At 51.7% G+C, this 23204-nt stretch overlaps 7 protein-coding genes across 7 annotated transcripts; 3 read left to right on the top strand and 4 right to left on the bottom strand.

The window, feature by feature from the left end:
* Window positions 1-88: 88 nt before the first annotated feature.
* On the bottom strand, window positions 89-1207 carry erg27 (the record flags this gene model as incomplete). The annotated part of the gene is made up of 1 exon (XM_025676384.1): window positions 89-1207. The coding sequence occupies one exon, from the start codon at window positions 1205-1207 to the stop codon at window positions 89-91; it is 1119 nt and encodes a 372-aa protein (XP_025533459.1).
* A 2094-nt stretch (window positions 1208-3301) lies between these two features.
* On the bottom strand, window positions 3302-5661 carry BO86DRAFT_328029 (endopolyphosphatase). The gene is made up of 2 exons (XM_025668626.1): window positions 5281-5661; window positions 3302-5224 (listed from the first exon to the last, which is right to left on the bottom strand). The coding sequence occupies exons 1-2, from the start codon at window positions 5459-5461 to the stop codon at window positions 3459-3461; spliced, it is 1947 nt and encodes a 648-aa protein (XP_025533458.1). The 5' UTR covers window positions 5462-5661; the 3' UTR covers window positions 3302-3458.
* A 922-nt stretch (window positions 5662-6583) lies between these two features.
* On the top strand, window positions 6584-7764 carry BO86DRAFT_384652 (DUF3237 domain-containing protein). Its single transcript, XM_025670931.1, has 8 exons — window positions 6584-6739; window positions 6805-6832; window positions 6892-6926; window positions 7002-7141; window positions 7206-7224; window positions 7294-7396; window positions 7454-7473; window positions 7530-7764. Exons 1-8 carry the CDS (start codon window positions 6698-6700, stop codon window positions 7650-7652), a joined length of 510 nt encoding a protein of 169 aa, XP_025533457.1. The 5' UTR covers window positions 6584-6697; the 3' UTR covers window positions 7653-7764.
* BO86DRAFT_328023 (uncharacterized protein) lies at window positions 7740-8765 on the bottom strand. The gene is made up of 2 exons (XM_025668625.1): window positions 8483-8765; window positions 7740-8306 (listed from the first exon to the last, which is right to left on the bottom strand). The coding sequence occupies exons 1-2, from the start codon at window positions 8639-8641 to the stop codon at window positions 7863-7865; spliced, it is 603 nt and encodes a 200-aa protein (XP_025533456.1). The 5' UTR covers window positions 8642-8765; the 3' UTR covers window positions 7740-7862.
* Window positions 8766-9020: 255 nt separating this feature from the next.
* BO86DRAFT_384649 (emp24/gp25L/p24 family protein) lies at window positions 9021-10230 on the bottom strand. Its single transcript, XM_025670930.1, has 4 exons — window positions 9900-10230; window positions 9533-9740; window positions 9268-9455; window positions 9021-9206 (listed from the first exon to the last, which is right to left on the bottom strand). The coding sequence occupies exons 1-4, from the start codon at window positions 10095-10097 to the stop codon at window positions 9189-9191; spliced, it is 612 nt and encodes a 203-aa protein (XP_025533455.1). The 5' UTR covers window positions 10098-10230; the 3' UTR covers window positions 9021-9188.
* Window positions 10231-12917: 2687 nt separating this feature from the next.
* Window positions 12918-14462, top strand: bgt1 (1,3-beta-glucanosyltransferase Bgt1). The gene is made up of 4 exons (XM_025668624.1): window positions 12918-13389; window positions 13459-13716; window positions 13773-13933; window positions 13986-14462. The coding sequence occupies exons 1-4, from the start codon at window positions 13133-13135 to the stop codon at window positions 14225-14227; spliced, it is 918 nt and encodes a 305-aa protein (XP_025533454.1). The 5' UTR covers window positions 12918-13132; the 3' UTR covers window positions 14228-14462.
* Window positions 14463-15114: 652 nt separating this feature from the next.
* BO86DRAFT_452348 (putative myosin class II heavy chain (MHC)) lies at window positions 15115-23110 on the top strand (the record flags this gene model as incomplete). Its single annotated transcript, XM_025676921.1, has 3 exons — window positions 15115-15119; window positions 15771-15856; window positions 16170-23110. 3 exons carry the CDS (start codon window positions 15115-15117, stop codon window positions 22721-22723), a joined length of 6645 nt encoding a protein of 2214 aa, XP_025533453.1. The 3' UTR covers window positions 22724-23110.
* Window positions 23111-23204: the final 94 nt, after the last annotated feature.

Raw genomic sequence — 23204 nt, 5'->3', positions numbered from 1 at the left:
AATCAACGCATGGAACAAGTATATACAGATCCATCATGAGTAGGTATACAACAAGAACTCGAGAGGTCCAAGTTCAACAGAACGGAAATCAGATGGGGTTTACCATAGTTGGATCAGGCACGGCAGGCGGCAGAGATTCAGCGCTCGTCGGTTTCACCGAAGGTGCGGCTCGAGAGAAGGCCGTCGTTCGAGAAGACGGCGTTCGGGATCCGTCGCTTCGGGACTGTTCATCTCTGGGGGTCTCAGCGACAGTCGTACTGCCTGCTGTGCTCGCCTTCCTTACACGTTTGACCATCTTGCCTAGTATCCCAACGATTTCAGCGGCATCCTCAAAGCTCTCATCATCCATAGCCTCCTTCGCATTGTATACATCCGCTATGGCCTTTTTCGCTACTCGTCGACAGGCCAGTGGGTCATGGAGGCAGTCATAGAGGTATGCGGCATACTCGAGCTTGATCGATAGCCGGAGAGGATGCGAACCCGGAAGAACGCCTTCCGCCAATAGTACCGCATATTCGAAGCATTGCGTAGCCGTCTTAGTGTAATCAAGCGCCGGGAGGAGGAAAGCCGAGATTGACTTAGGCGGCTGAACTGGGGCGAGGCCTGGAGGAGCCTGTGTGACTCTGCGCCGCAGCGCACTGTCTGGGGCTGCAGCCGATGCATCGGAGACTGAAATCGTTTCGGGTCTTGGCTGGAACGAGTACCTCAATTCCGGTGGCTTATTTGCTAGATCTGCCTTTGCAGCGCTGTTGGCGAAGGTTGCATTGTTCGGCAGATTGTCGATACCCGGTGCATGGATGGCAGGTTGGTTGTGGAACAATACAAAAATGTGATAGAAAGAAGCCCTCAGCTTGAAAGCGAGAATATTCAGTTCCACATACACCTGTACATGCGGAAGAACGCATTGCTCTAGGATGAGGAGACCTTCGCGAGCAAGCCATACGATGTGGTAGTAGAGCTGAAGTGACTTGGTTTCTCGGGTCGGGTCGAGACGTCGTAAGCGTCGTGCACGGAGCAATTTCTTGGAAAGCATGACCGACAAGCCCAGTAGCTTGTAGAGCATTGCGGACAGAAACGGGTTCTCCAGGCTTGTTGTGGCCGCAAAATTGCCCAAGGCCTTCTGGTCCACCTCGGAGGAAGCCATCCACAAAACCAATGACCCGGTGTCTATCGGAAGGCTTGCGCCAGCCGTATTAGCTACATTCATATTCAAGTGATTGATTTGACATGTATGGTGGAGGAAAACCGCAGGAACGTGAATTGGTCAAGTCGTGATAGATCACGTCGTAAACACTAATTAAGTCCACCAAGGTCGCCATGCAGTCATGCATGAACGCTCAAATGCGGTTGCATGTTGCAAAGACAAAGCAAGGAAAGCGCCAATGCTTACCTAGACTGCGCGCGCAACGAATATGTTCAGGGCACGACTAATCTCTGCAAATGTTGCAGCTGCTCATGCTCGTGCCCGGCGCTTGAAATGGAAATCGGCTCGCTCGACTTATCCGGCTAAATTAGTGATGGCGGGGGTCTTCACGCTTCGACGTTTGGCTTGAAGTCTGTGTTCCCAAGTCGTGCGTTTATCTCAATATGCAGCCCTAGATGAGGGATCGGTGTGCGATTCGTCCGAATCGAGTAGCTGAAAGCAAAATGCCGCCAATATCCGACCAAAAAAACAATATGTTACATGCAAATCAGTGATCAGGTACGTCTAGAGAAGGGTTGTGGCACGAAGGAGCTGCTGTACAGTGAGGAGTGGATTAAGAAGCAAGACGAGTTTGCAAAGGGGCAGAGTAGAGCGTGATCTGTTACAAGTTCAAATTGGTAAGTTGGCTTGCATGCATAGAATGAAATCATGCCAACCGATCAACAAACGAATTGGTGCAACCAAAAAGCGCGAAACAAGGTGAATAGAGAAAAATGTTAGAAACGCAAGGCACAGTGAAAAGAGGAGCCAACGGGATGGATGCTAACGAGTCTGCTGTTGTATTCGAGGAGCAAATCTCGATGCATCGTGCAACTAGAAGCAGCAAGGCATTGGCTGCACCGCCCCGCCAGCTTGTTGCATGCGATGGCGGAGGAAGGTAGGGTCAATAATACTATCGATATCAAGATCGAGTATGCTTTTGCATGAAGGAGACTTTGTATAACAGGGTTAATCGACAGAAGATTCAATTGATTATAGAGAATCAATTATATCAGCCACCGTTGAAGAAGTGGATCAGCGGATGCTGCTTCGCAGGCGCGCAAACCTGAGGAGACTATGCCAGTAATAAATCGTTGTGCGAGACGATGATGCAAGGGCAAGTTATTTGCCCGAATGGAGGGTCTTTGGGGATGCAGCGAAGTGGATGAAGCCCGCTGCGGCATGGGCGTGCTAATTAAAGTGAAGAGAAGTGCGGCGCAACTCCACCATAGAGACAGGCACTGGACATAGTAAGTGAGCAAGGTCAAATCATCGAGACCTAGAACATTGATCAGGCGTCAATCCCGCTTCATTACTCTTTCCGCCCCAAGGCGGAGGGAATCGGGCACGAATGGGAGGAATGGTTAGTAGCATTAGCAGCTTAGCAGCATCATACTCGAAAGTACTCCGTAGTCCAATTGCCATTCCCATATTATTGATAAACCGGCAAAAAGACAAAGTGGCATGTTGGCTGCTCCCGTCCCCCCCAAAAAAGACCAAGCCATGAGGCGGGAGTACAGCGCATCAACTAGTCCGATACGTGTCAGAGCCCAAGTGCTGAGTTTCCCTGCCTTGCAGCTCCTGGCCCAACCGGCGCGATGAGATAGGATTAGTACGGTGGATCGCCTGTCGCCAGCCTCTCTCTCGGCAGCAAGAGTAACACATGGGCTTTGAAGCCAATGGCAGACGGGAGCAATCGACCGCAGCCAGACTACTATTTAGTAGTTAGTGAAATTCTCATTGTGCCCGAGCAAACCGCCACTGAGGACAGGTTGCTCCGACTAGAACTGTAGTTAAATGTGGAGTCCAGCGCCCGCGTGCTTTTTAGCGGGGAGGGGGGATGATGGCGGCCGGAATGACGACAGTTGACAGCTGTCTGTCAGGTGTGGCATTAGGATCTTCCGTGCCTCGTATGCTGCGGCTGTGAGGGCACCCTTTCATCACCAAGTAATAGACAGAAGGAAGTTCGCCTCTTTGATGTAGCCAGAGGTGTGGTTATGGTTGAAGGGAAAGGATGATCATTGATGATCATGATGTTACCCCACTGGCAGATCCGCCACCGCCTTGCTGACCGCTACAAGCGCTGTCGCTTGCCATCAGCCATGGTATCTTCATGTTGTCAAGTAAATACAAATGTTGAATTAGTCAAATAGCATATGTGGTATATACATGCACCATAATTCGTTCAAATGAGCCAAAGATCAGAAAAGACACCAAGGGCCGTAACCTCGTATAATTTCTAGGAACTCATCGAGTGAAGAGTCAATCAATCCCGTCAATTTATGTCGTCAATGTCGTCGCTCTTTAGGAGACCAACGAAAGCCCTCGTCACGAATGCTTTCCATACACGGTTCTTCTTCTTTTTCTTCTCCGCTTCGATGTCCTGGTCGTCGTGATCATTCTTTGCGTCGAATTCATCCAAGTCCGCATCATCTACATATTCGAGAGAAGAAGACTGGCTATTGCGGCCTCCTCGCTTGGCGATTCGTGAAGCAAGCTTGAAAAAACTGCGTACAGTGAGATCCTCCAACTTGTAGACCTTGTCGTCTCGAGTGTTGTACTCCACTTCATAAGCAAATACATCGTCGTGCTTCGAACCAGTACCCTCTTTTGCTTCATCGTCTGTTGCCCCGCGACTTGCCACCTGACTATTGATTCTAGTGAGGTTGGCAAAGTATTGAGTGTAGCCGAGCCAAGAGAGCGCTTGATTTGAGTACGCCGGTCCCGGAGGCGCGGATTTGGACGGAGGGCCTGGAACTTTGAAGTGGGGCTTCTTGCTTTGCTGTGCCTGTGTCTCAGGCAACGGGCTGTCATCCTGCGTTTCTGGAGAACAGTCATCCAGGCTGCTGTGGGAAGGTGTGTTGGCCCAAGTGGCTGCATGTTCCAAACCAGTGATGTTATACTCCACGACTCGCAAGGTCGGAAAATAGTTTGGTACTATGCTGGGAGAGACCAACGAAACACTGTATCGTTCTGCAAAGGGTCCGCCGATTTTTTTCAAGAAGCGCTTCTTCTGCTTCTTCTTGGACCCTTGGACCGATGCGTCATCCTCATCGAACCAATCGTCCATCGAAAAGCTTTTTGACGTGCCCGCCGGAACAGACGGCAACTTCGACCAGTCTTTCCTGAGACTAGAGAGGTAATCGGAACGGGATTTTGTAGACAGCTCATTCGAGTCCTCAGCGCCACCAAGATATGCGAAAGTTTGGTCGACATTGACGATATCCACCTTGTGGCTATCCTGAAGCATGAAATGGTCGAGGTTCATGTGTCCATAGACGCTGCCCACCACGACATCCCGGAATTGGTGAAGCCACAAGGTATACTTCTGCCAGCAGGACTCATCCCAGTTTCGCTTGGAGCCAGCCCGAGCAGGAGGAACGTGTCCCATGAGAATAGCCTTCATGTGCCTCCCCCGCAACATTTCAAGCTGCACCCGCAACCATTCCATATGCTCGTAGCCTGGTTCGGATCGCGCAGCGCAGCCATCGACGGCCGAGTTTGAGTCGAAGAAGTACATGGTGTTCAAGCTGACCACAGCCAGCTTCTCTGGAATCACCTCGGAAATGAACCAGCCACCTTCGACGAAGCTGTGAAGTTGATGCTCAGGTATGAAATTGGACCAGATCTCTCTGTATTGCTTTGTCCAACGATTGGGCCCAGCCTTGAAGATGTTATGGGGCATGATGTCGTTGTTGCCGAAAGTGGGAATGATCGGAATCAAGATCCCTTTCACGGACCGATCATCCTTGAAAGTCTCCACGAACTTCTTCGCCAGCAGCTTATTCAAGTCGAGCACCTCCTCTGGTTCCCGGGGGTTCTTTTCGTCGTTGTCGTGGCGAGCTGAGTCTCCAGTCCAGATAATGAAATCCACCTTGCCCTTGAGGTTTTGCTCGATCCAGCGGAATGTTTCGTTGATCAAAGTAATTGGCGAGTCGCATTCGGTTCCTTCTGCTCCATAGTATCCAGCCGAGCCGTCTCCTCGATGACAGGCCCTGTCGGGTGACGCTCCGGAGTTATAATATGAATCGGGATGCAGGTCTATCCTCAGTCAGAACTGCGCTCTCTTGCGTGGTGTCATGAAGGTTTGGACAAACCGGTTATGTGCAAGAAGCGGCCGGAAAGGCCTCGAGAGGTTGGGTCGACATCGTCCTGCAGCTGAAGCTGAGGCGCATGCAAGATCTCAGAGTTGCCGAGCGGTTGTTGATCGGCGAGCGGAAAGGCGCACGCGCACGTCGCAAGCAAGAAGAGCGCCGGAAGCAGTTGTGACGGAATCATTGGGAGAGATGAGCTGGAAGGAGGAACGAAAGCCCCGACGGTGCGGGTAGCCGGTCTCAACCTCGGTCAGTAAGAATGATCATTAAGAGATAGAGATAAGAGAGGGTGTGGATATGGATATGGATATAAGCGGAGGAGTGGTAAGAAAAGATAGAGTGTGAGCCTGGAATGACGGTAGCAATAATGATAGGTAATATCTAGATTGAAAGAAATTGAGATTTCGACTTGATCGATCGCCCGTTAGGCTAAGAGCCTAAGACCAACGTCACGTCACTCCGTCCACTGCAAACTACCAAAGAGCCCAACCGGGGAAAGCGTCAAGTAAACCTCGGATAGCCTCAGGCCGGGACCCACTCCTTTCGACTGCTGCTGCTGCTGCTGCAAAAAAAAGCAACAACAGCAACGCGACTGTGTACGCTGGTCTGCACATTATAAATATGTCTCTTTTTCAACCCATGAGAGAGTGAGGGATTACCATCACTCAGTTGGACCACCATCAACAGACCTAGTAGTGGCTATAGAACCTCGAACTAAGTATGCGCGTATGCATTTACTTCAAGCTGGAGGCGTGTGACCCTTGCGGAATGTACCCTAATGTAAGGTACCTGTAGCCTGTGTGATTCCCTGATCCGACCACGTGCCTGCGTCTTCAAATGGGATTGTAGGACTGTGCATGTCCTGGTCGTAAGTAGTGCGGCTTTTGCTAGTTTACAAGGTCCTCATCAGACGCGGTATCCGAGGTGGTGGTCAAGTGCACAAGTCAAGAGTGAAAGTTGATAGGCCATCCTAATCATCTAGACCAAGACTTCTGCAATCAGTGTGTATGTCTGTGGAGAAAGGTGTGACAAGTCACTGTTTCAGCAAGCCGCTGCCTTTTTCTTGCCTGCGAAGAGGCGGAGCATATTTCGAATGCCAGTCTCCGTACGGAGTAAACAAAAACACATACTGAGGTTTTCCGAGAGATAAACACTGATATTTGGCCGTGACACACCAACGGAGATCGGTTTAGTCAAGCTCTTCATGGGATTGATTAGAGCCAAGGAAAGATTAGTCTAGAGCTGCATGGTGGATGAGCCACTCTGGAGGGCGATCACCCTTCCAGCGAGTGCGGGGCACTGCTCACTCACTCACTTGCATCTTCCTCCGAGCTTCCGCCGCGCAGCACCGACGCTCATCTACAACCTCCCCTCCCATTTCCCACTTACTCTCATCAAGTGATAAACCATTCAATACACCATGTCTGGCTACCCTACCCTCCAACCGGCCTTTACAATCCAGGTGATTCTCATCCCTAAAGCATAACCCTTCCACCCACACGATCTAAATAATGTCACACGCGACAGGTCGTCATCGATGCGCCACTAGGCGTCGGTAAGCGATCTTCTCCTCGTCACGAAGCCAGCCTAAAACAAAGCTAATCGTGCCAAAAGGCAGTGCCTCCCGGCAAAACAGCCTTCAGGTCGTGGTAAGCAACCCATTGTCTTCTCTTGTCAGAGGGATTGATCTTCGTGCTAAACACTGGACACAAACATGACACCAGCCTATGACCGGCGGCACCATCAAGAGCGAGCCTGGCTTCTCCCCCGCCCTCGATGCTGAGTTTGTCGGTGTCGGGAACGACTACATCCACGCGGATGCGGACGGCAAGCACTTGCGTCTGAACGCCCATGCGGTTGCTAAGTATGTGACTGCCCTCCTTGGCCTTGACATAGCCGTTGTTGAGCCATACTGACCCTGCCTGCAGACCTAAGGATGACGCCGATGTATGTAGCTTTACCCGTCAATATAGCATGTCGGAAGTGGGGATCTGACAAGCTACTAATGTCAACTAGCTCATCTACCTGAACTACACCGGTGTTGTTACGCTGGCTCCGGAGGTCCAGGCTGTCTTTGCGGGCACTGCTGGAGATGGGTCGACGCCTTTTGGCAATGCTTGTGAGTTTATACTGGTTCCGTGAAGGCACTTCATTAGCTGATCTTAGCCTTTAACAGTCACCCATTTCACTTTCGAGGTATGTTTTATTGTTGAGACGGGCTACAGGATCGTGACCCTAACACGGATGAACAGACGGGCAGCGCGCGCTACAAGGACCTTGAAACCCGCGTCTTCGTCGCCCAGGGACGGTTCAACATCGAGAAGGGCAAGCCGACTGTGGTCGAGTACCGGGTCAGCCAGGTCCTCCAGGGCTAGAAAGGTGCCGGCTCCCATCCGTAGCTATCCATGCACTTATGCACACACTTTGAGTAGCTTCACAAATGTGAATAAAACAGTCTGTCTGAATAGATAACGGCGTCAAACCTCATAATCCATCAGATACATCAAAGATAGTCAAGATAGCACGGATACATTAATGCCCAGACCAGCTTATATATAGACCCCACCCCGGAGAAAAGCAGAGACTCAACCCAACCCCCCCAGCAAAGGTCTCCTCTCGGCATCCCCAGCACCACCCCGCAACTCATCCTCCTCATCCCCCGGAACAACCCAACCACCACCCCTCCTCGCCGAGGAGAATCCCAACCGCCGTCTCAAGACCCCCATACCACTACCCCATGAAGCACCTTGAGCCTCATCACCACCACCACGCCCAACACAAGACTTCCTCTCCGCCAACCACCCAACCACCCGCCTTCCAGCCCACGCCAGAAACACCACCAGCCCAAACGCCGCCATCGTCCCCAGCACACCCCCGACGCCCGTGAGGAACGTAACCGTGCTAACATGACACCCGAACGGCAGCGCCCTCAGCTCCCATCGCTCCTTGGACCCCAGCGGACACATCTCCGACGAGCCGAAGGGGGCCAAAATCGGCACCCTGGAGGGATTAGGCACGCAGGCTGAGGACTACCCATTTGTGTTAGTGAACCGCAGAAAGACCCAGACCATACCGCCCGAAAACTTGGTTGGGCATATTGGGAAAGGGCATATCCAAGCACAAAGCACATGTATACACTATGTTGAACCGAGTGGCGAATGGCGAGTGGCACAAACCCCCAGTAGAAGAAAAAAAGGAAACTTACGATCGCGCACCAGCCACAGGGGAGATCACCCTGGAGGCAGTAGTCACATGACTGGCGGCGCCAGCATAGATAGAAGAGATGATCGTCGGGAGTATCGAGGGGATGGGGGTGAGGGTTGGTTGAGTTGGCGTCCGCGGCCATGGCCAATGGGATTGCCATCTAGAGAGATTGTCTCAGTTTTTGTTTTTGATGGAGGGATGGAGGGTCGTGTGAGCTTTTGGGGGGGTGGGCGTGAGTTTGATATCATCGGGAGGTACGGAGGGGGTGTCACCGGGTAGTAGTTTGGTCGGAGGTGTTTATTTTGGGGAGGTTTGTTTCGTGCGGGGTTTCCCATTCCACTACTGGACCCCTGGTTGGATTTGTTAGCAAAAACAAAGTACGGGTAAGGTATTAGGGGCCGCGTTTGTGTGACTTTTGGGCTATTTCCGTAGCTGCTTTTGGGCTTGGTGGTGTTTTCGGTGATGAATTGGGTTGTGATTGCTGCATTGTTTCTTTTTGTTTATTGATGTCTTGGGAAGATCGGGAGTAGAGTCTGGTAATTTTCATAGGATAAGTTCCTATACCTCGGGTTTAAAAGTATCATCCAGATGATCTATTGTGGTGGAGGAAAAAGTAATATGGAAATAACATGGGAGAAGCCCGGCGCTTCTGCAGAAAATGCTATGATAAGACATCCTTCGAAGAATCCGATCGTAAATACATCGCATCAAACCACACGCTTGACCTGTATACCGCATACGGTTGTTAGATGGACCTCTCACAGAACAATTCAGGCTGGGACCTACCTCGAAGAATCGCTTCAACCACCACACCTGGAAGATACCTTCTCCGATCAGCACAGCCAGCTGGAAGATACTCCACCACTTCACCCGGGCGTTGGTGCTCTCGGCGGTGTTCCGGTGTACCCGTTCTCTCACGACAATGTACGACTGCTCATCCTTGACTTGAGCCAGGGCCTCGGACAGTTTGCGGACTAGCAAAGGCGGTTAGCCCACGGGCGGTTCTGTTCCTTCGGTGGAAAAGTCCGAGTGCGGAATAGATTCCTCCTACCTTCGGTCTCCAGAGGGTCCTGCGTCATTTCGTGTTCCGGAACGTACACAATGCCATGAACATTGAAAGACACCTCCTTGGAGTTGGACGACCATCCCTCGTTGCTGAAGCAGTAAACGTATTTTCCGTCCGCGTGGGCGTTGAACGAGTAGTCCTCCGACGAGATGGCGTGCTTGTAGTACTGGCGGTTGTTCAGGGGGTCCTCAACCTAGAGGCGACAATACAGTACGTCAGCATGGCTCCGAAGCATAAGCCCACCACAGGAGTTGTGGGCATGCCCAAGTTTATTCAAGACAGTCCCTGTCCCACGTCCCCGCCGGCGGAGGTCCGGCTGTCGTGCCAGGAATCACCAAGGGAAAAGCCATACCCAAAAGTCGATCTCCAGGTTACCACTGCCGCCGAACTCCCGGTCGCCAACCTGAAACGTGACCGTCATCTTATCATCCTTATGCAGCGACTCGTGGAAGCATTCTCGGGAGTGAGCCTTGAGCTGGATGTTGTGTGCGGCCACGGCGCTGATCCACCCCAGCGCGGTGATCAAGAGGGTCGTCGCGGAGAAGCGCATGGTGGGCGATTTGATCTTGTCGTTTTCCACCTGTATTGAGAAGTTCCGAGGTGTAGGTAGTCAAGCCTGACAGGGAATCGTGGGTTGTTTGTGGAGGGTTGGGCCCGAGACGGTGTAGTCGTTGTTGGACTCCGGGACGCGCAAGGTGGTCTCTGTGCTGTGCTGGGAATTCGAGACGCTCGGACCACCTCTCAATCCAGCCGGCGCTAGTCCCCTGGGGGTATTCTAGATCTATACAGCACATAACCTTGAGCAAGCTCTCGGTGCTAGATTTATTCATATGTAGTCTATTTAATTGATCGAGCTTTCTAACTGTTAGAGAGATTCTATTGATGGGAGTTCGAGTTATTACCAATATACTTTCTGAGATCTCCGAAACTGCGCCACATACAGAGAGCTACTTTATACGGTCAAACAAAATGCTATGCATGTTTTACTCGAAGACGAATGATCATGCCTTGCTAATGGATGAATGAACACAATGATGACCCGCCATCGTGAGTACTTAACAAAGTATCTCAGGGTACCAGGAACTTACTACGTTATCGAAGATGCGGTGTAGATGTGAGGCTGATCCGGCCTTCATAAAAATGCCTTCTTGTGTTTCCTTCGCGCAATGATATTCTGAAGTTCAAATTCAGGTGTTGAGAACTTGTCCCCGAGTTCAAAAATACCTTTGACAATGCCTCTATATATAATAGATGGCGAGCTTCACCGGTTTCCGCTCTGGTCTTTCTTGCTGGGTAGACTTGATGTCGAGTTGATAACCCGCGGTCGTCGAGTGGTGAGATAGATGAACCCCTTTGTTTCCAGGCTATTCTTCCTGCGTGTTTCCTAGCAGCTGATTTTGAGGTTTGAAATAGAGGCAGAGACGAAATGCTGGGCGAGAAAGGCGAATTCAACCCCTCGGAGATGGACGTCGTAAGTTGTGAGCTCATTACTCATATAGGGCCCCAGATGCAGCAAGCTCATTTCATGACTCCTAGTTCCGAGAGGACCACAACAACCACAGCCCGGTGGCCCGCCCCTCAAGGACCTCAAGGACCTCCAGCACCTTCAGCACCTCAAGGACCTCCCGCACCTCCCGCACTTCCAGGACCCCCAGGACCTCCGGGACCTCCAAGACCTCCAGGGCCTCCAGGACTTCGGATCCGGAGAGACATAAGGCTTCGAAATGTTGGTATAGGGGCCTAGAACCCGATGAGCGTCGAGGGACTCGGTATTTATGGGGCTTTGTAGAGATCAAAAGCCTGCTGGAAACCAGGGGATTCCTGGATGTCAGTGGCAGCCTGTGGGAAAAAAGAGCTTCCCAGGGATCAGTGGCTCGGGCGTGTTGGACCTGGCGGATTTTATGTTTATCACGGCTTTCATGGTCACAACTTGAGAGAAAATTTGAGAGAGACCTAGTACTCTCAAGAACAGCTGCTCCTGACTCTGATTCTGAAGCATAATGATGACTTTCTCCAGTCACTAAGAGTTTACTCAATAGTCAATCTCAACGGTCAATAGTACCTAGCTATTATCTATCCGTGTGTCGAGGAACGCCATTTCTCCGAATTGATACGTAGCGGGGTGGTATGGAATCAATTCCAAATGTAGGTCGGAGGATGGTACTCCTACACCATTGCTTTGAATAAGTGCGACCAGTCATCAAAGGCAGCCCGCCAGTCTCGCGCCAGCGGCTTCGAATCAATGACCTGCAACGTTAAACGGCGACGGAAGTTGCCGAAGTCGGAGCTGACAGACATATTATTGCGGGATTTATTTTTTGAGGTCCAATTCGGCTTCCCAGAACGTCTGGACTATCCAGAGAGGGTCACTCTAGGGTTCGCGCCAATGTGCGTATGCGTTCGAGGTGGTTGTCATGACATCACTTGAGAGTGGAATGACCCTCTCTGCATTGTGGTTGAGCCAATGTTAAAGCACAATGCTCTCGGTTGTCCACGTTCTCGGCCCTCCGGTAAGACAAAGACTCACCAGACGAATCCATACGACTGACATCCGACGGGAAAAATCGGTAGTATTTGTTAAATGAGATTTGATAAATTGACCGTGTCATACTTGAGGTGCCTCAATGTCAGTACTCGATCTAGTTGAACCCATCTGAGTGGGCAAACTTTGGATTTGATCATCAAATGAGACTTCTGATGGGTGTGAACGATTGTTCTTTAAGGGACTGGTAGGAAATTAAGTCGATCAGCCTGATTGCATCACTGTGAAGTGGGTGGTGAGTGGTTCAGTCGTCTACATCCCTCAAAGGGTTCAGTTCCAAGTCTAGGCCCTAGCGTTTGGTGCAGTGGCGGATCGGCGGAGGCTACAGCCGAAAGAACCCCAATTTAAGAATCGAGCGCAAGGGCGTCCAGGGATTAACGGGCGCTTGGCGGCTTTGAGTAAGGCTTGCGGAGTCCCCGAAGCAGGAAGCGGACCCTGTCCATCCTCCTCCAGACTCCCCGGGAAACCCCCCCACTGCATAGTGCTCTTACTGTACCCTTCCGGCCGCGGCGTCAATCGGATGCCACTTCCAACTCCATTACACAACGCACTGTGGGTTTCCGACAGGACCATTTCTTTTTTACTCATTGGTAGAAGCAGACTGACAATCGTCCCTCATTAGAGGTTTACCACAATGTGAATGCATGAATTTGCCCCACACAAACCAGCTGAAGGGGTCCATGGTTATTTGCTCATCGCACTGATCCATTTATTCATCCCACATTGAATTGCTCCACTGCACTGTCTGTTCCCTGACGTACAGCACACTGCTTTGTGTTCTTATAATAACTCGGTCAATCCCTCCCCCTTTAATCCTTCCCCCCTCCCCAGCTTGTTGCCATTTGTGTGCTTGTGTGTGCTTCCGCCCGGTGCTCATTCTTTTTATAGACGCCCTCCTTTCTTTCTTGTCTTGCATCTTTTGCAGAAAAAGTTGAAAAAGGGATATTTCCTGTTCCTCTGCACTTCATCCTGACATTCTACTTTTCAACCGCTCGTCAACTTGCTGTCCTTAGGAATAAATCATCCTACCGTTCTATTTGAGAATGCGTATCGTTAGCTTGCTGCCTGCCTTGCTGGCCACCATCCCCGCCGTTACTGCGGCCGGCACTCTGGGGCTCGCTCTAGGCAACAAGAACGCAGATGGCAGCTGCAAAGCCACCGGCGACTACGAGGCCGATTTCGAGGCACTGAAGAGTGTGACTAAAATTGTTCGCACCTATTCTGCCAGTGACTGCAACACTGCTCAGAATATCATTCCTGCCGCCAAGGCCAAGGGATTCAAGGTCGTCTTGGGCATCTGGTACGTAGTCGTTTGTGTGACTTTCAAAGGATTCGAATTCATTGGTTGCTAACTCACACATTCGACTAGGGCCGACTACACTGATTCCTTTAACAACGACTTCAATGCTCTGAAACAGTCTGTACCCGGTAATGAAAATGTCGTCAGCGCCATCACTGTCGGCTCTGAAGTCCTCTACCGCAAGAGTCTTACGGCTCAACAGCTTTTGAGCCTGATCCAGCAAGTGCAGAACCAATTCCCCAAGGTGGCCGTGGGCACCGTGGATAGCTGGAATAAGTTTGCCGATGGCACCGCTGATCCCATCATTCAGGCTGGCGTTAAATACCTGTAAGCAGCAACCCCCTTGCGAATTAATCTATAGTGAGACTAACTTGTGCTGCTAGCTTGGCCAATGGGTTCGCTTATTGGCAGGATGTTTCTCTCGCCAATGCCAAACAAGTGTATTTCGATGATGTTTACGCCGCTAAGGAGCGTGTGAAGCAGATCGCTGGCTCAAATGCTAACAACATCTACTTCGGGAACGGTGAGACTGGCTGGCCGACTGGTAAGTCATTCGCGTGTTCGACTCCTGAATTCATCTGGCTAATAGATCGTAGATGGAGGGTCCAACTATGGCAAAAACTCTGTTGCCGGTACCAAGAATGCTGAGCAGTATTACCAGACATCTGTTTGTGCTATGCTAGCCTCGAACATTGATGTGTTCTACTTCGAGGCCTTCGACGAGTCTTGGAAGCCTAACAGTGTTGGCGACAACGGCCAGTCGATGGATGAGAAGCACTGGGGTCTCTTTACTGCCGATCGCAAGCCCAAGTTCAACTTGAACTGTCCTCCTAACTAGACGCTCGAAGGCCCCGAGTGTGTGCGATGAGGGACCTGACCCCGTTTCTTTGTTCTCTTTCTTTGTCCCATCACCTGTAACATATGTCTTACATATTTTATAATTCGTTCTGTCAATCGTTGAAAGCACAGGCCTCGGGTAAGGATTTGACATTGACGGGCTTTGTCCCCGCGAGGAAGCGCTCATCCGACCCGTGACTCTTAAGCTTTCCGCGATAGACGTAACTTCAATGCAGGAACAAATCTTAATTCGAGATTTGAGATTGATTATTTGGAAACTTTGAACTTTGACACTACGACGGAAGCTCAAGAGTAAGATAGCCCAGTGTCTTCGAAGGTATCTTCATAGCTAAGTTGACCATGGTTGTTGAAGAGACAGAGCGTCGATTTAATTGCCGGTAGTGTACAGGACTTGACTGTTTCTGGCGAGGCCCCGCGGGGAATCGAAGCAAGACTGCTGGGCACCAGCACTGCAAGCAACGGAAGTCACGGGCAGCCGATGAACCGTGGTTCGCAACGGATGGTGGTAGGCTGGTCGGCTGGTAGCGCAGCTTTACCCCTGAATTCCCTCTCGAACCGCGGGAGAAACCAGCACGGGACTGTTTACTATGGGGAATCTCTAGGCTATTCTATACTGGCAGAGGAGCCAGCACATCGAAATGTCTACAATAAGTTACCTACAGCTTTAGATAAGACTGACGGCCGCGCTCTGATCGCGTAGGCAGGCATGCGCGTCTAGATATGCCATGCCACCCTACTGGAACATGCTTGGAGGGCAGGCAGCCTTGCAAACTCTGCAGTCACTTAGTTTATCCTTACTGAGGGAATAACTGAGGGAATAATTGATCAAGAACCAAGGCCACAGCACCACGTCAATGGCGGTCAAACATGAAGTAAGTAGTAAGTGGGTGAGTTGGCCGACTATTCAATGCTAAGGAAGAGAACTAAACCAGAAGAAGACAGAAGGCCACCACTAAAGAAGAGCTTCTGCTCTCAGTCATGGTCCGAGGTCGAGGTTACCGTACCTTACCAGTTACACCTTGACTTTCGAGTTATACTAGTACAGATGAAGGTAAATCACTTCCAGTCCGCCGCCATCTGAACCACACCTTCCGTCTTCCCTCCGGCTTCACGCCAATCGTGTGTTTTTTTCCCGCCTCATCTTCATTTTTCTTTTCATTTCCTCCCAACCTCAATGTCAACTGTCCTTTTCTTTGCGTGTGCACCATGTTCCTGTCAATCGCATACCTGAGGTCATCTCTGTAATTTGTTGTCCGCGGCCTCTCTTTTCTAGCATCCCTCCCCCCCCCACCTCCCTTTCCATTGAATGTCTGGATTGGGCCATTCGTCCATTGCTATTGTCGGAGCCCACCGCCCCTGAAGATAATTGTTCCCATTCACTCGCGCCAACAACAACACCGACAACACCGACAACAAAATAAACAACACTCACCACAACCATAATTCCCATAGGTACGATCTTACACAAAGTCAATCCTCCTCCCTCCTGTGTTGATCACAGGTTTTCTGTGAGGTAGTGTCAGTGTTCGAGCTTGCTTTCCATGGTCCACCATTCTGGACAATAAGGGGAGCAGCAAGCAAGTGCTTGCTGCAGGAGACGAAACGGAAGGTGTGTGTGTGTGTGTCTGCCCGTCTGCCCGTCTGCCAGTGCTGTCTGTCTTGTCTTGTTTGGTCTTGCCTTGCTGCTGGTCTGACTGGTAGCTTGGCTGCATCCATTGCCAAAACGTCCCATCATCATTGCCTCCCCTCTTTTCCCTAAAAGACTAAAATAAAAATGATTTCCCTTTTCCCTTTTGGCGGTGTCGCGTCGCGCATTCGTCTTTCCTCCCCCCCCCCCCCCCCCGTCATTGCCATGCTTGCTTTCTCGTAGCCAAACTAGAAATGGGGCAGAGGCTAAACGATCAATCTTTTGGTATCTACAGGTCTAGGTCCCTCCGCATCTTCCGCCAGTTCGGCGACCTCTCCGCCATCGCCGCCGCCGCCATCCTCCACTCAGCCGTTCGCCTTCCGGGTTGATTCACATTTGACTGTCCCATTGACCTCGTTTCCTGCTTCACCCCGAGTGTCGACCTTTTCGACTACTGAATCCCCTGACCGGTCAATCTCCCGCAGCGTAACGCCGAATCCCCCGAACTCACTGCCCGTCCTACCCAAATACCGAGGTGCTTGGGAATCATCGACATCATCCCCGGAGAATAGAAGGGCAGAAAGCAGCGTCTACTACACCACCGCCTGGGGCTCGCCGTATGCTGCACCTAGCCCTCGGACAATTTCGTGGTCATTGAGTCAGTCCGCCGTTGCTGTTGATCGTGCTTCCGGAAATAGCTCTCCGGCCTCGATGCGCAGTGGTGTCCAACACGGTCCTGAAACGAGTAACACCGACCTTCTCAGACCTTCTGCCCGAGACAACTCAACCCGACGCCCGTATAGCCGTCTGCTGAGCCGGTCCCCGTTCGGTAGGAAAGGAGGAAAGTCGATCAAGGATTTCACCCAGGACTGGATCAATCAGTACCTCTCAGGTCAACCCAGAACTGAGCGTGGTAACTGGCTGAGTGACGATTCGGGAAGCGAGGCTCCCTCGTTCTTCACAGCGCAGAACTTCGCCGAAGACACTTCTGACGATTGGCTGGGCCTGGAACAAGACGCACGCGACGAAGATCTTCTGAGAACTCCAACCCTCGCCGACTTCGGCAGCCGAAAAGCAATCACCGGTCGTGGTGAAGGCAGCAGGAGAAATAAGGAGTACCAACACAAGAGAACGGATACGTTGCGGCAGGAGGACTTCTGGGGTTTCGCCTACGATAAGGACCCCCCGTTGATAACCATGGATTCCACAGACATACACACCGCCGCCGGACCGTCGCAACACCAGGCTCCATCCTTATCAATAGAGAAGCCGTTGCCTCCACCTCCGGTGGACGAGGTCAGAGACGCCCCATCGAGCACGGAACATTTTTCAGAATCCGTCGATTCCCCAGCTGTAAAAAGCCAGGGTTCTGAGCAGAGCATTGTCCAACCGCCCGTGCAACGACAGAGGAAGAAGCTCATATGGCGGGGGAAAGTATGCAATATCGCGCTACCGCTCGATGACAGGCGAGGCACCGAGGAGTCTGGCTACCGACTTTTGACTCTCGATGATGTCGAAGAGCGATTGAGGAGCCTCGATGAACAAGGTTACGACACCCGCGGGTTCAGTGTTTGCGCATCGAACGACTCGACAGACTTGGAGTTGGGTGGCTTGAGTCGCCCAATCTTTCCTGACCCAGGAGAAGTGCACGAAGAGTTTGCGTCTGGGAGATATAGCGTCGGTATCCCTAATAAAGCCGATTGGGATGCGTATGTCGCCTTCCTCCAAGAGGAGAAACTGCGGGCTCTGGGTGTATCCTTGGGAGATGATGAGCCTAAGCCCTCTATTTCACCTGCTATGAGCCAGATGGCCTCGTTCCCTGGCCTAGTGTCGTCGCCTCCGATTCCAACTGCATCAGCCGCTAGCAATCCGTTATCCATGTCTCATCACTTCTCCCCGCAATTGAACCAACCTGGAAATCCTGCAGCTGGCTTAGGTTCGCTGGCTTCCCCAGCCTCCCAGTTCAGTATACAGACACCGTTTTTGGGTGTGGATCAGAACCTATTACCGCCATACTCTATGCCGTTCCAACCTACTCCGCCGGCTCAAAATTCCCTCACGCCTCAAAGTTTCTTCAATCCTCGACAGCCTGGCGCTGGCTCCACCTTGCCCGGCACGCTGCCTAACCTTACCTCGATCCTGTCGCCCGTTTCGCCTATGAATGAACAAAATGCTTTCCACCCCGGCTTCAACGATCCCGGACTTGCGGAGTCTGGTTATGGTGAGCAGATGGGCATTCCGAAGGATGTATACGGCGATCACGATGTGCTTGGTAATGCTACTGAAGGACATCTGTTACGCCCTCTTCACACCCCCACGGAGAACCTCGATAATTTCCATGCCTCTACTGTGGAAATTGCCCAACCCACGCCCCGCGGTCATAGTCGCGGTCATAACTTGAGCGAGACACTTCAGAAGGGACTGGACAGCTTCACTCCAGCCTATCACTTGGAAGAATCTTTCGATAGGCAACCATTCGATGACGGTAATCGCGGACAGCACCTGGGTCACTTCGATGGCAGTGAACTTCTAAAGTCCCAGTGGGCTTTCGGAGACAACATGGGTGTTCAGCAGCTACCGCATCACATGCACCAATTCTACGACGGTAACTATTCTGGAGAGATCGCGCATGAAGGGTCCGACATTGATACCAATCCAAGCCTTTCTGGCACACCCAGGCACGGGCCGCATGCCAACAACGTGCCTTGGCATCAGTCCAGACCTAGTGGCAGCTCTTATATTGGTGGACACCGCTCGAAGCTTTCAACATCATCTCTTAATGTTGACGCGAAAGAATTCAAACCCACTGCAGCACCTTCATCCCAGCCCTTCGCAAACCAAGACAACTCGTTCCAACCCCAAGCGGGCGGAAGCCCGGTGTTCACATTCGGCTCGCAACCTGAATTCAAGCCCGATAACAATGGTTTCCACACGAACGCTCCCTCCTTTACTCCTGGTGCTTCCAAAAATATCACCAAACGAACCACTGGGTCGGGTGAATTCAAATTCTCCACAGCCTCATTCAACGTTGCAGCCCCTGCGTTCAACCCTGGCGGTAGCACTTACACTGCCGCGCCGCAAGAATCCACAAATACTGGAACCAAAATCTTCAGCGATGTCGACCTTTCCCAAGCGTCGTCGAAAGCCTCCAAGAAATCCAAAGCCATTCCCATTGTACGGCCTGATGATGTCAACGAGGATAACAGAAGCAAGGATGAGAGTGAGCACGACAATGGCAGACCAGGTCGGCCAGACCGTCACAAGCGTGCTCGTCGTGGCGATGAACTTTCAGAGACTGAAGCTCAGCTTAGCGTGCCTGCTGCGCTAGCCGAGGCGACCAACCTTCAGTCCTCTCACATGCACCAGCCATCCCATGTATCCGCTGATGGCAAAGAGAACATTGTACCTGAGGATGGAGGAGCACTCCCAGCGATCCCGAAACCTGTCTCCGCCCAAGACGACAAATTTGCCGAACGGAAAGACACTCCTATCAGCGAAGCTTCCACCTGGATTCCTCAGGAGACGAAGAACGAGAGTGCTGTTGCAGCGCCAGAGTCCGAATCTGAAATTAAGCACACAGCGCCGGAGCCGTTACATAGAGTCCAGAAATCCATCGAACGCGATGCTGTCCAAGAAGAGCAAGAGCGAGCTGTTCCTGAATCTGCGGATAAAGTCTTACCATCCACTGAGGAACCCTCGAAAACTTCTGCTAGCCCACAGGCCACACCGAAACGTGGACGATTGCCCGAGCCAGCTCATCTGGAGGATGATGAAGACTCTCCTGATGAGGAAGAGCTTAATGCTATCATGGAACAGCTGAACGACGATTCGGACGTGGGTATTGAACGGTTAAGCACACCTCAGCCCAATGGCCGTGTGCCTGAATCTGTCATGCATGTGACCAAAGAAAAGCGCCACGTTCCTGCTGATATCAGAAGCGAGGCCCCAAGCCCAAGCCCAGGACGCGGTCCAGCTCCTCACACATTGGATGTTCCTAAGCTTGACTTTGAGGCTCAATCTCAGTTCTCCGCCTCTCCATCAAAGGGTGCAGTTTCTGGCTTCCCCTCGCCAATTCGCCAGCTTGTGAGCCGTACTGAGCACGTCAGCGATTGGGACGATGTAATCTCCTCAGGCGAAGATGAGAAATTGGTAAACCGAAGCAGGTTCTTTGATCGCCGTATCAACGACCTCGTGGGTTCGACCATTGACGAACGGCTGGGGCCAGTGGAGCGAGCGCTTGGAGTGATTCAGGAGTCTATCATGGCTATCACATCTGGCTCCCATACCAGACTTTGGAGCGCATCTGCCGACGGCGACAATAGCGATGCTGACGATGAAGAGGATGCGTACGAAGAAAATGAATCGTTCAGTACAAGATCACACATGCGCCAGAGAGAAAAGCTTGATAAGCTGAAGGCAGTCGTTTTGGAAGCACTTGCTGCTCACGCACCCCAACAAGTCAAGGACGAACACGCGGTTTCCGAATTCGCCCAGCTAAGGGAAAGTGTCTCGGCTTTACAAGCCTTGACCATCCAGAAGTTGTCAGAGGACCCAGTAACAGAGCTCAGAGAGATGATGCAAGAGTTCTTTTCGACCCAGCGTGATGCGCGCCCTTCCGACACGGACGAGGTTCCCGCTGAAAGCCTAATGCTTCAGATTGAAGGCCTGAAGAACATGCTTCGACTATCTGATGAGCGAGCGGATCAAGAGTACAAGCTTCGCAGAGAAGCCCAAGACTCTGTTGCAGAACTCCAGCGGCTTCTCAAGGTGGTTGAAGAGGATGCAGTTCGTCATAGCGAGGCTGCAGAATCTGCTGAGGCCCGGTTGCTGCACTTCAAGGCTGAGAAGATTCCTTACTACGAGACTGTTCAGCACAAGGCCGATACGCTTGAGCAAGAGCACGAAACCTTGAAATTCACACTTGCCGAGCTTTCGTCCAAGAACATCTCGCTCCAGGGCACTCTCGACGAATACCGGGTTACAGCTGACAACTACAAGCGAGACAGCGAGCAATCCAAAGCTGCTCTTGAGGAGGCCAGAGCCGAGAATAAGGGTCTACGTGGCATCGTCGAGCAGTTGAGGACACGCCTCGAAGACGGTATGAGTGTCCGGCAGAACCTCGGTAACAAGCTGGATCGTCTCCAAGAGGAGATGGCGACGGTGATTCGGGACGTGACTCATGATCAATCCTCGTGGCGTCGGCGTGAGGAGGAGCTTAATTTCAAGTACAATGAATTGCGCGCTGCTTACGGCCGAGAGACCAAGCTGCGCGAGAAATTGGAGTATGACATCGATGGACTCGAAGAAAAGGAACGCGAAGCAGCGAAGCTGAAGTTCATCTTCGGTCAATCCCAACAAGAGAATGCAAGGCTCGAAGAGCTGGTAGCGAACTTGCGTCTGCAAAACCACGACTTGGAGCTCAAGGCGGCTCGGTTCGAGCGTGAGTTCAACGAGGCGCGCGAGAGCAGTCGCATCGAAATCCAACGCACCAGAAACTCACTGGAATCGGATCTGGACGCCGCTAACAGCCAAGTCAACATCGTACGGGCTGAATTAGAAGCACAGATTCTTCGCCTGCAGAGCCAGATGGACAACGTGCGACTCGACAATGACACGGCTCGGGAACGCTACGAGATGTTGTTGGAAGAGGCGGCCGAGACAAAGGTCAATGCCCTGGCAGCGGCCGCTCAAGCCCAAGAGCTAGCTGTTGAAGAACAGCGCCGAAACCACGAGCGCGTTCTCAATGATCTCCGGGAACGCCACGCCCGCGCTTTGCACAATGCCTCTGAGGATAGACAGCGAAACGAAGGCCATCTGCTGGAACGCTTGGCGCTGTCTGAAGACAAGGCCAATCATCTTCACGACAGAGTGCAGCATCTTGAGGAGAAACTTCAGATCGCCCAGGAAGCTGCTCGTGCTGCCGCTGAAGCTGCCCAGTCTGCTAAGGCGGGCCCTGCCATCGCACAGTCTGCGCATGCCAGTACGCCTTCGATGTCATATCCCAATGGCTCCATGGTACCCGAGAAGATTTCCCCTCAAGCATTGAGGGAATCGATTTTGGTTCTCCAAGATCAGTTGCAGCAGCGTGAAACTCGCATTGAAGAACTCGAGCAAGAAATCTCTACCGTTGACAAGGAAGCGCCCAACAAGATCAAGGAGAGGGATACTGAAATCAACTGGCTGCGTGAGCTGCTTGGTGTCCGGATTGATGATCTTCAGGACATCATCAACACCGTGTCGCAGCCATCCTTCGATCAACATGCTGTCCGCGACGCCGCCATTCGTCTGAAAGCCAATCTACAGATGCAGCAACAGGAGAGAGAAAGGGTGCACTCGGGACAGGCTTTCCCGAGCCTTCCTTCGCTTGCGGAACTGACTGCTTCGCCGCGCTCGCTTCCACTTGCAGCCGCGGCGGCATGGGGCAACTGGCGCAAGGGGAGGGAAAGCGTCGGCTCTGAACAAACACCGTCCAAGCAGGGAAGTGCTGGTTCGTTTCTATCCGGGCTCTTAACGCCTCCTGCAAGCAATTTCCGCCAGGCTTCGTCCAACTCTAGTAATCTAGCGCCAGCGAGCGGGAGACGCCCCTCAGAGACTCAACCCTTGAGAAACTACAACACAACACCCAAGCAACCGTCCGGGCGGGCGAGCCGAATGCGAGAGCTGCCGAGTACTCCGCCTCTTCTCCGGCGATCAAGCTACGACCACGATGCCGAACCGACCGACTATGCACACAGCTCTTTCCATGAGGACACAGAAAGCACGGCTGACGGTTTAGTGTCAGCATCACCGCGAGAGACGATCGATGGTCCTTTCGGACCTCAGATCACATCCCCAACCTCATCATCCTAGACTGTCCATATCATTTCGTCGCAGTTCTTCTCCATACTTCATGTTAATAGATAATTTTCGAGCCTCTTGTTGACGAGACGAGTGGTTCCTTGCTTTTGTTCCCGACTAGTTATATCACGATGCATCTTTTACACTCTCCTTTTTCTCTGGAAGTCTTACCCTTTGGCCATCCATATCATGTGATTTATTTTGTTGTGCTCTCTGCAAACCTTTTTTTTCTCCATATCTTTGATGACGCATCTTCTTATCCTTTCGTTTATTATACCATATCCAATGTGTTTTTATCTCTCTCTTTTTCTTGCGTCCTAACTCTGAACTGGATACCACCCCATCATCTTGATTTGATTTGAGACCTTTTGCTGCAGATATGTATCTATTGTACACAAGAGTTTATGTTCTTTTAATTGATCTGAATTCTGATCTACCGATTTGGGGTTGTCTAGAGGTACTCCGTAGCTTGATTTGCTTTAGGTGGTTGTGT

This window comes from Aspergillus japonicus (assembly GCF_003184785.1).
Source record: "Aspergillus japonicus CBS 114.51 unplaced genomic scaffold BO86scaffold_1, whole genome shotgun sequence".
In the NCBI taxonomy this organism is placed as follows: Eukaryota; Fungi; Ascomycota; class Eurotiomycetes; order Eurotiales; family Aspergillaceae; genus Aspergillus; species Aspergillus japonicus.
Note: the sequence above shows the minus strand (reverse complement) of the source record. Positions and strands in the feature narration are given on the sequence as shown.

Coding starts and splice junctions, on each gene's coding strand:
- BO86DRAFT_328029 (XM_025668626.1), bottom strand. CDS start 5,461: ATGATTCCGTCACAACTGCTTCCGGCGCTCTTCTTGCTTGCGACGTGC. Junction 5,225..5,280: donor CCGCTTCTTGCACATAACCG/GTTTGTCCAAAC, acceptor GACTGAGGATAG/ACCTGCATCCCGATTCATAT.
- BO86DRAFT_384652 (XM_025670931.1), top strand. CDS start 6,698: ATGTCTGGCTACCCTACCCTCCAACCGGCCTTTACAATCCAG. Junction 6,833..6,891: donor CGATGCGCCACTAGGCGTCG/GTAAGCGATCTT, acceptor TCGTGCCAAAAG/GCAGTGCCTCCCGGCAAAAC. Junction 7,474..7,529: donor TCACCCATTTCACTTTCGAG/GTATGTTTTATT, acceptor ACGGATGAACAG/ACGGGCAGCGCGCGCTACAA.
- BO86DRAFT_384649 (XM_025670930.1), bottom strand. CDS start 10,097: ATGCGCTTCTCCGCGACGACCCTCTTGATCACCGCGCTGGGGTGGATC. Junction 9,741..9,899: donor ACCTGGAGATCGACTTTTGG/GTATGGCTTTTC, acceptor TGTCGCCTCTAG/GTTGAGGACCCCCTGAACAA. Junction 9,456..9,532: donor GGACCCTCTGGAGACCGAAG/GTAGGAGGAATC, acceptor CGCCTTTGCTAG/TCCGCAAACTGTCCGAGGCC.
- bgt1 (XM_025668624.1), top strand. CDS start 13,133: ATGCGTATCGTTAGCTTGCTGCCTGCCTTGCTGGCCACCATCCCCGCC. Junction 13,390..13,458: donor AAGGTCGTCTTGGGCATCTG/GTACGTAGTCGT, acceptor ACATTCGACTAG/GGCCGACTACACTGATTCCT. Junction 13,717..13,772: donor CAGGCTGGCGTTAAATACCT/GTAAGCAGCAAC, acceptor TTGTGCTGCTAG/CTTGGCCAATGGGTTCGCTT.
- BO86DRAFT_328023 (XM_025668625.1), bottom strand. CDS start 8,641: ATGGCAATCCCATTGGCCATGGCCGCGGACGCCAACTCAACCAACCCT. Junction 8,307..8,482: donor CCTGTGGCTGGTGCGCGATC/GTAAGTTTCCTT, acceptor ACAAATGGGTAG/TCCTCAGCCTGCGTGCCTAA.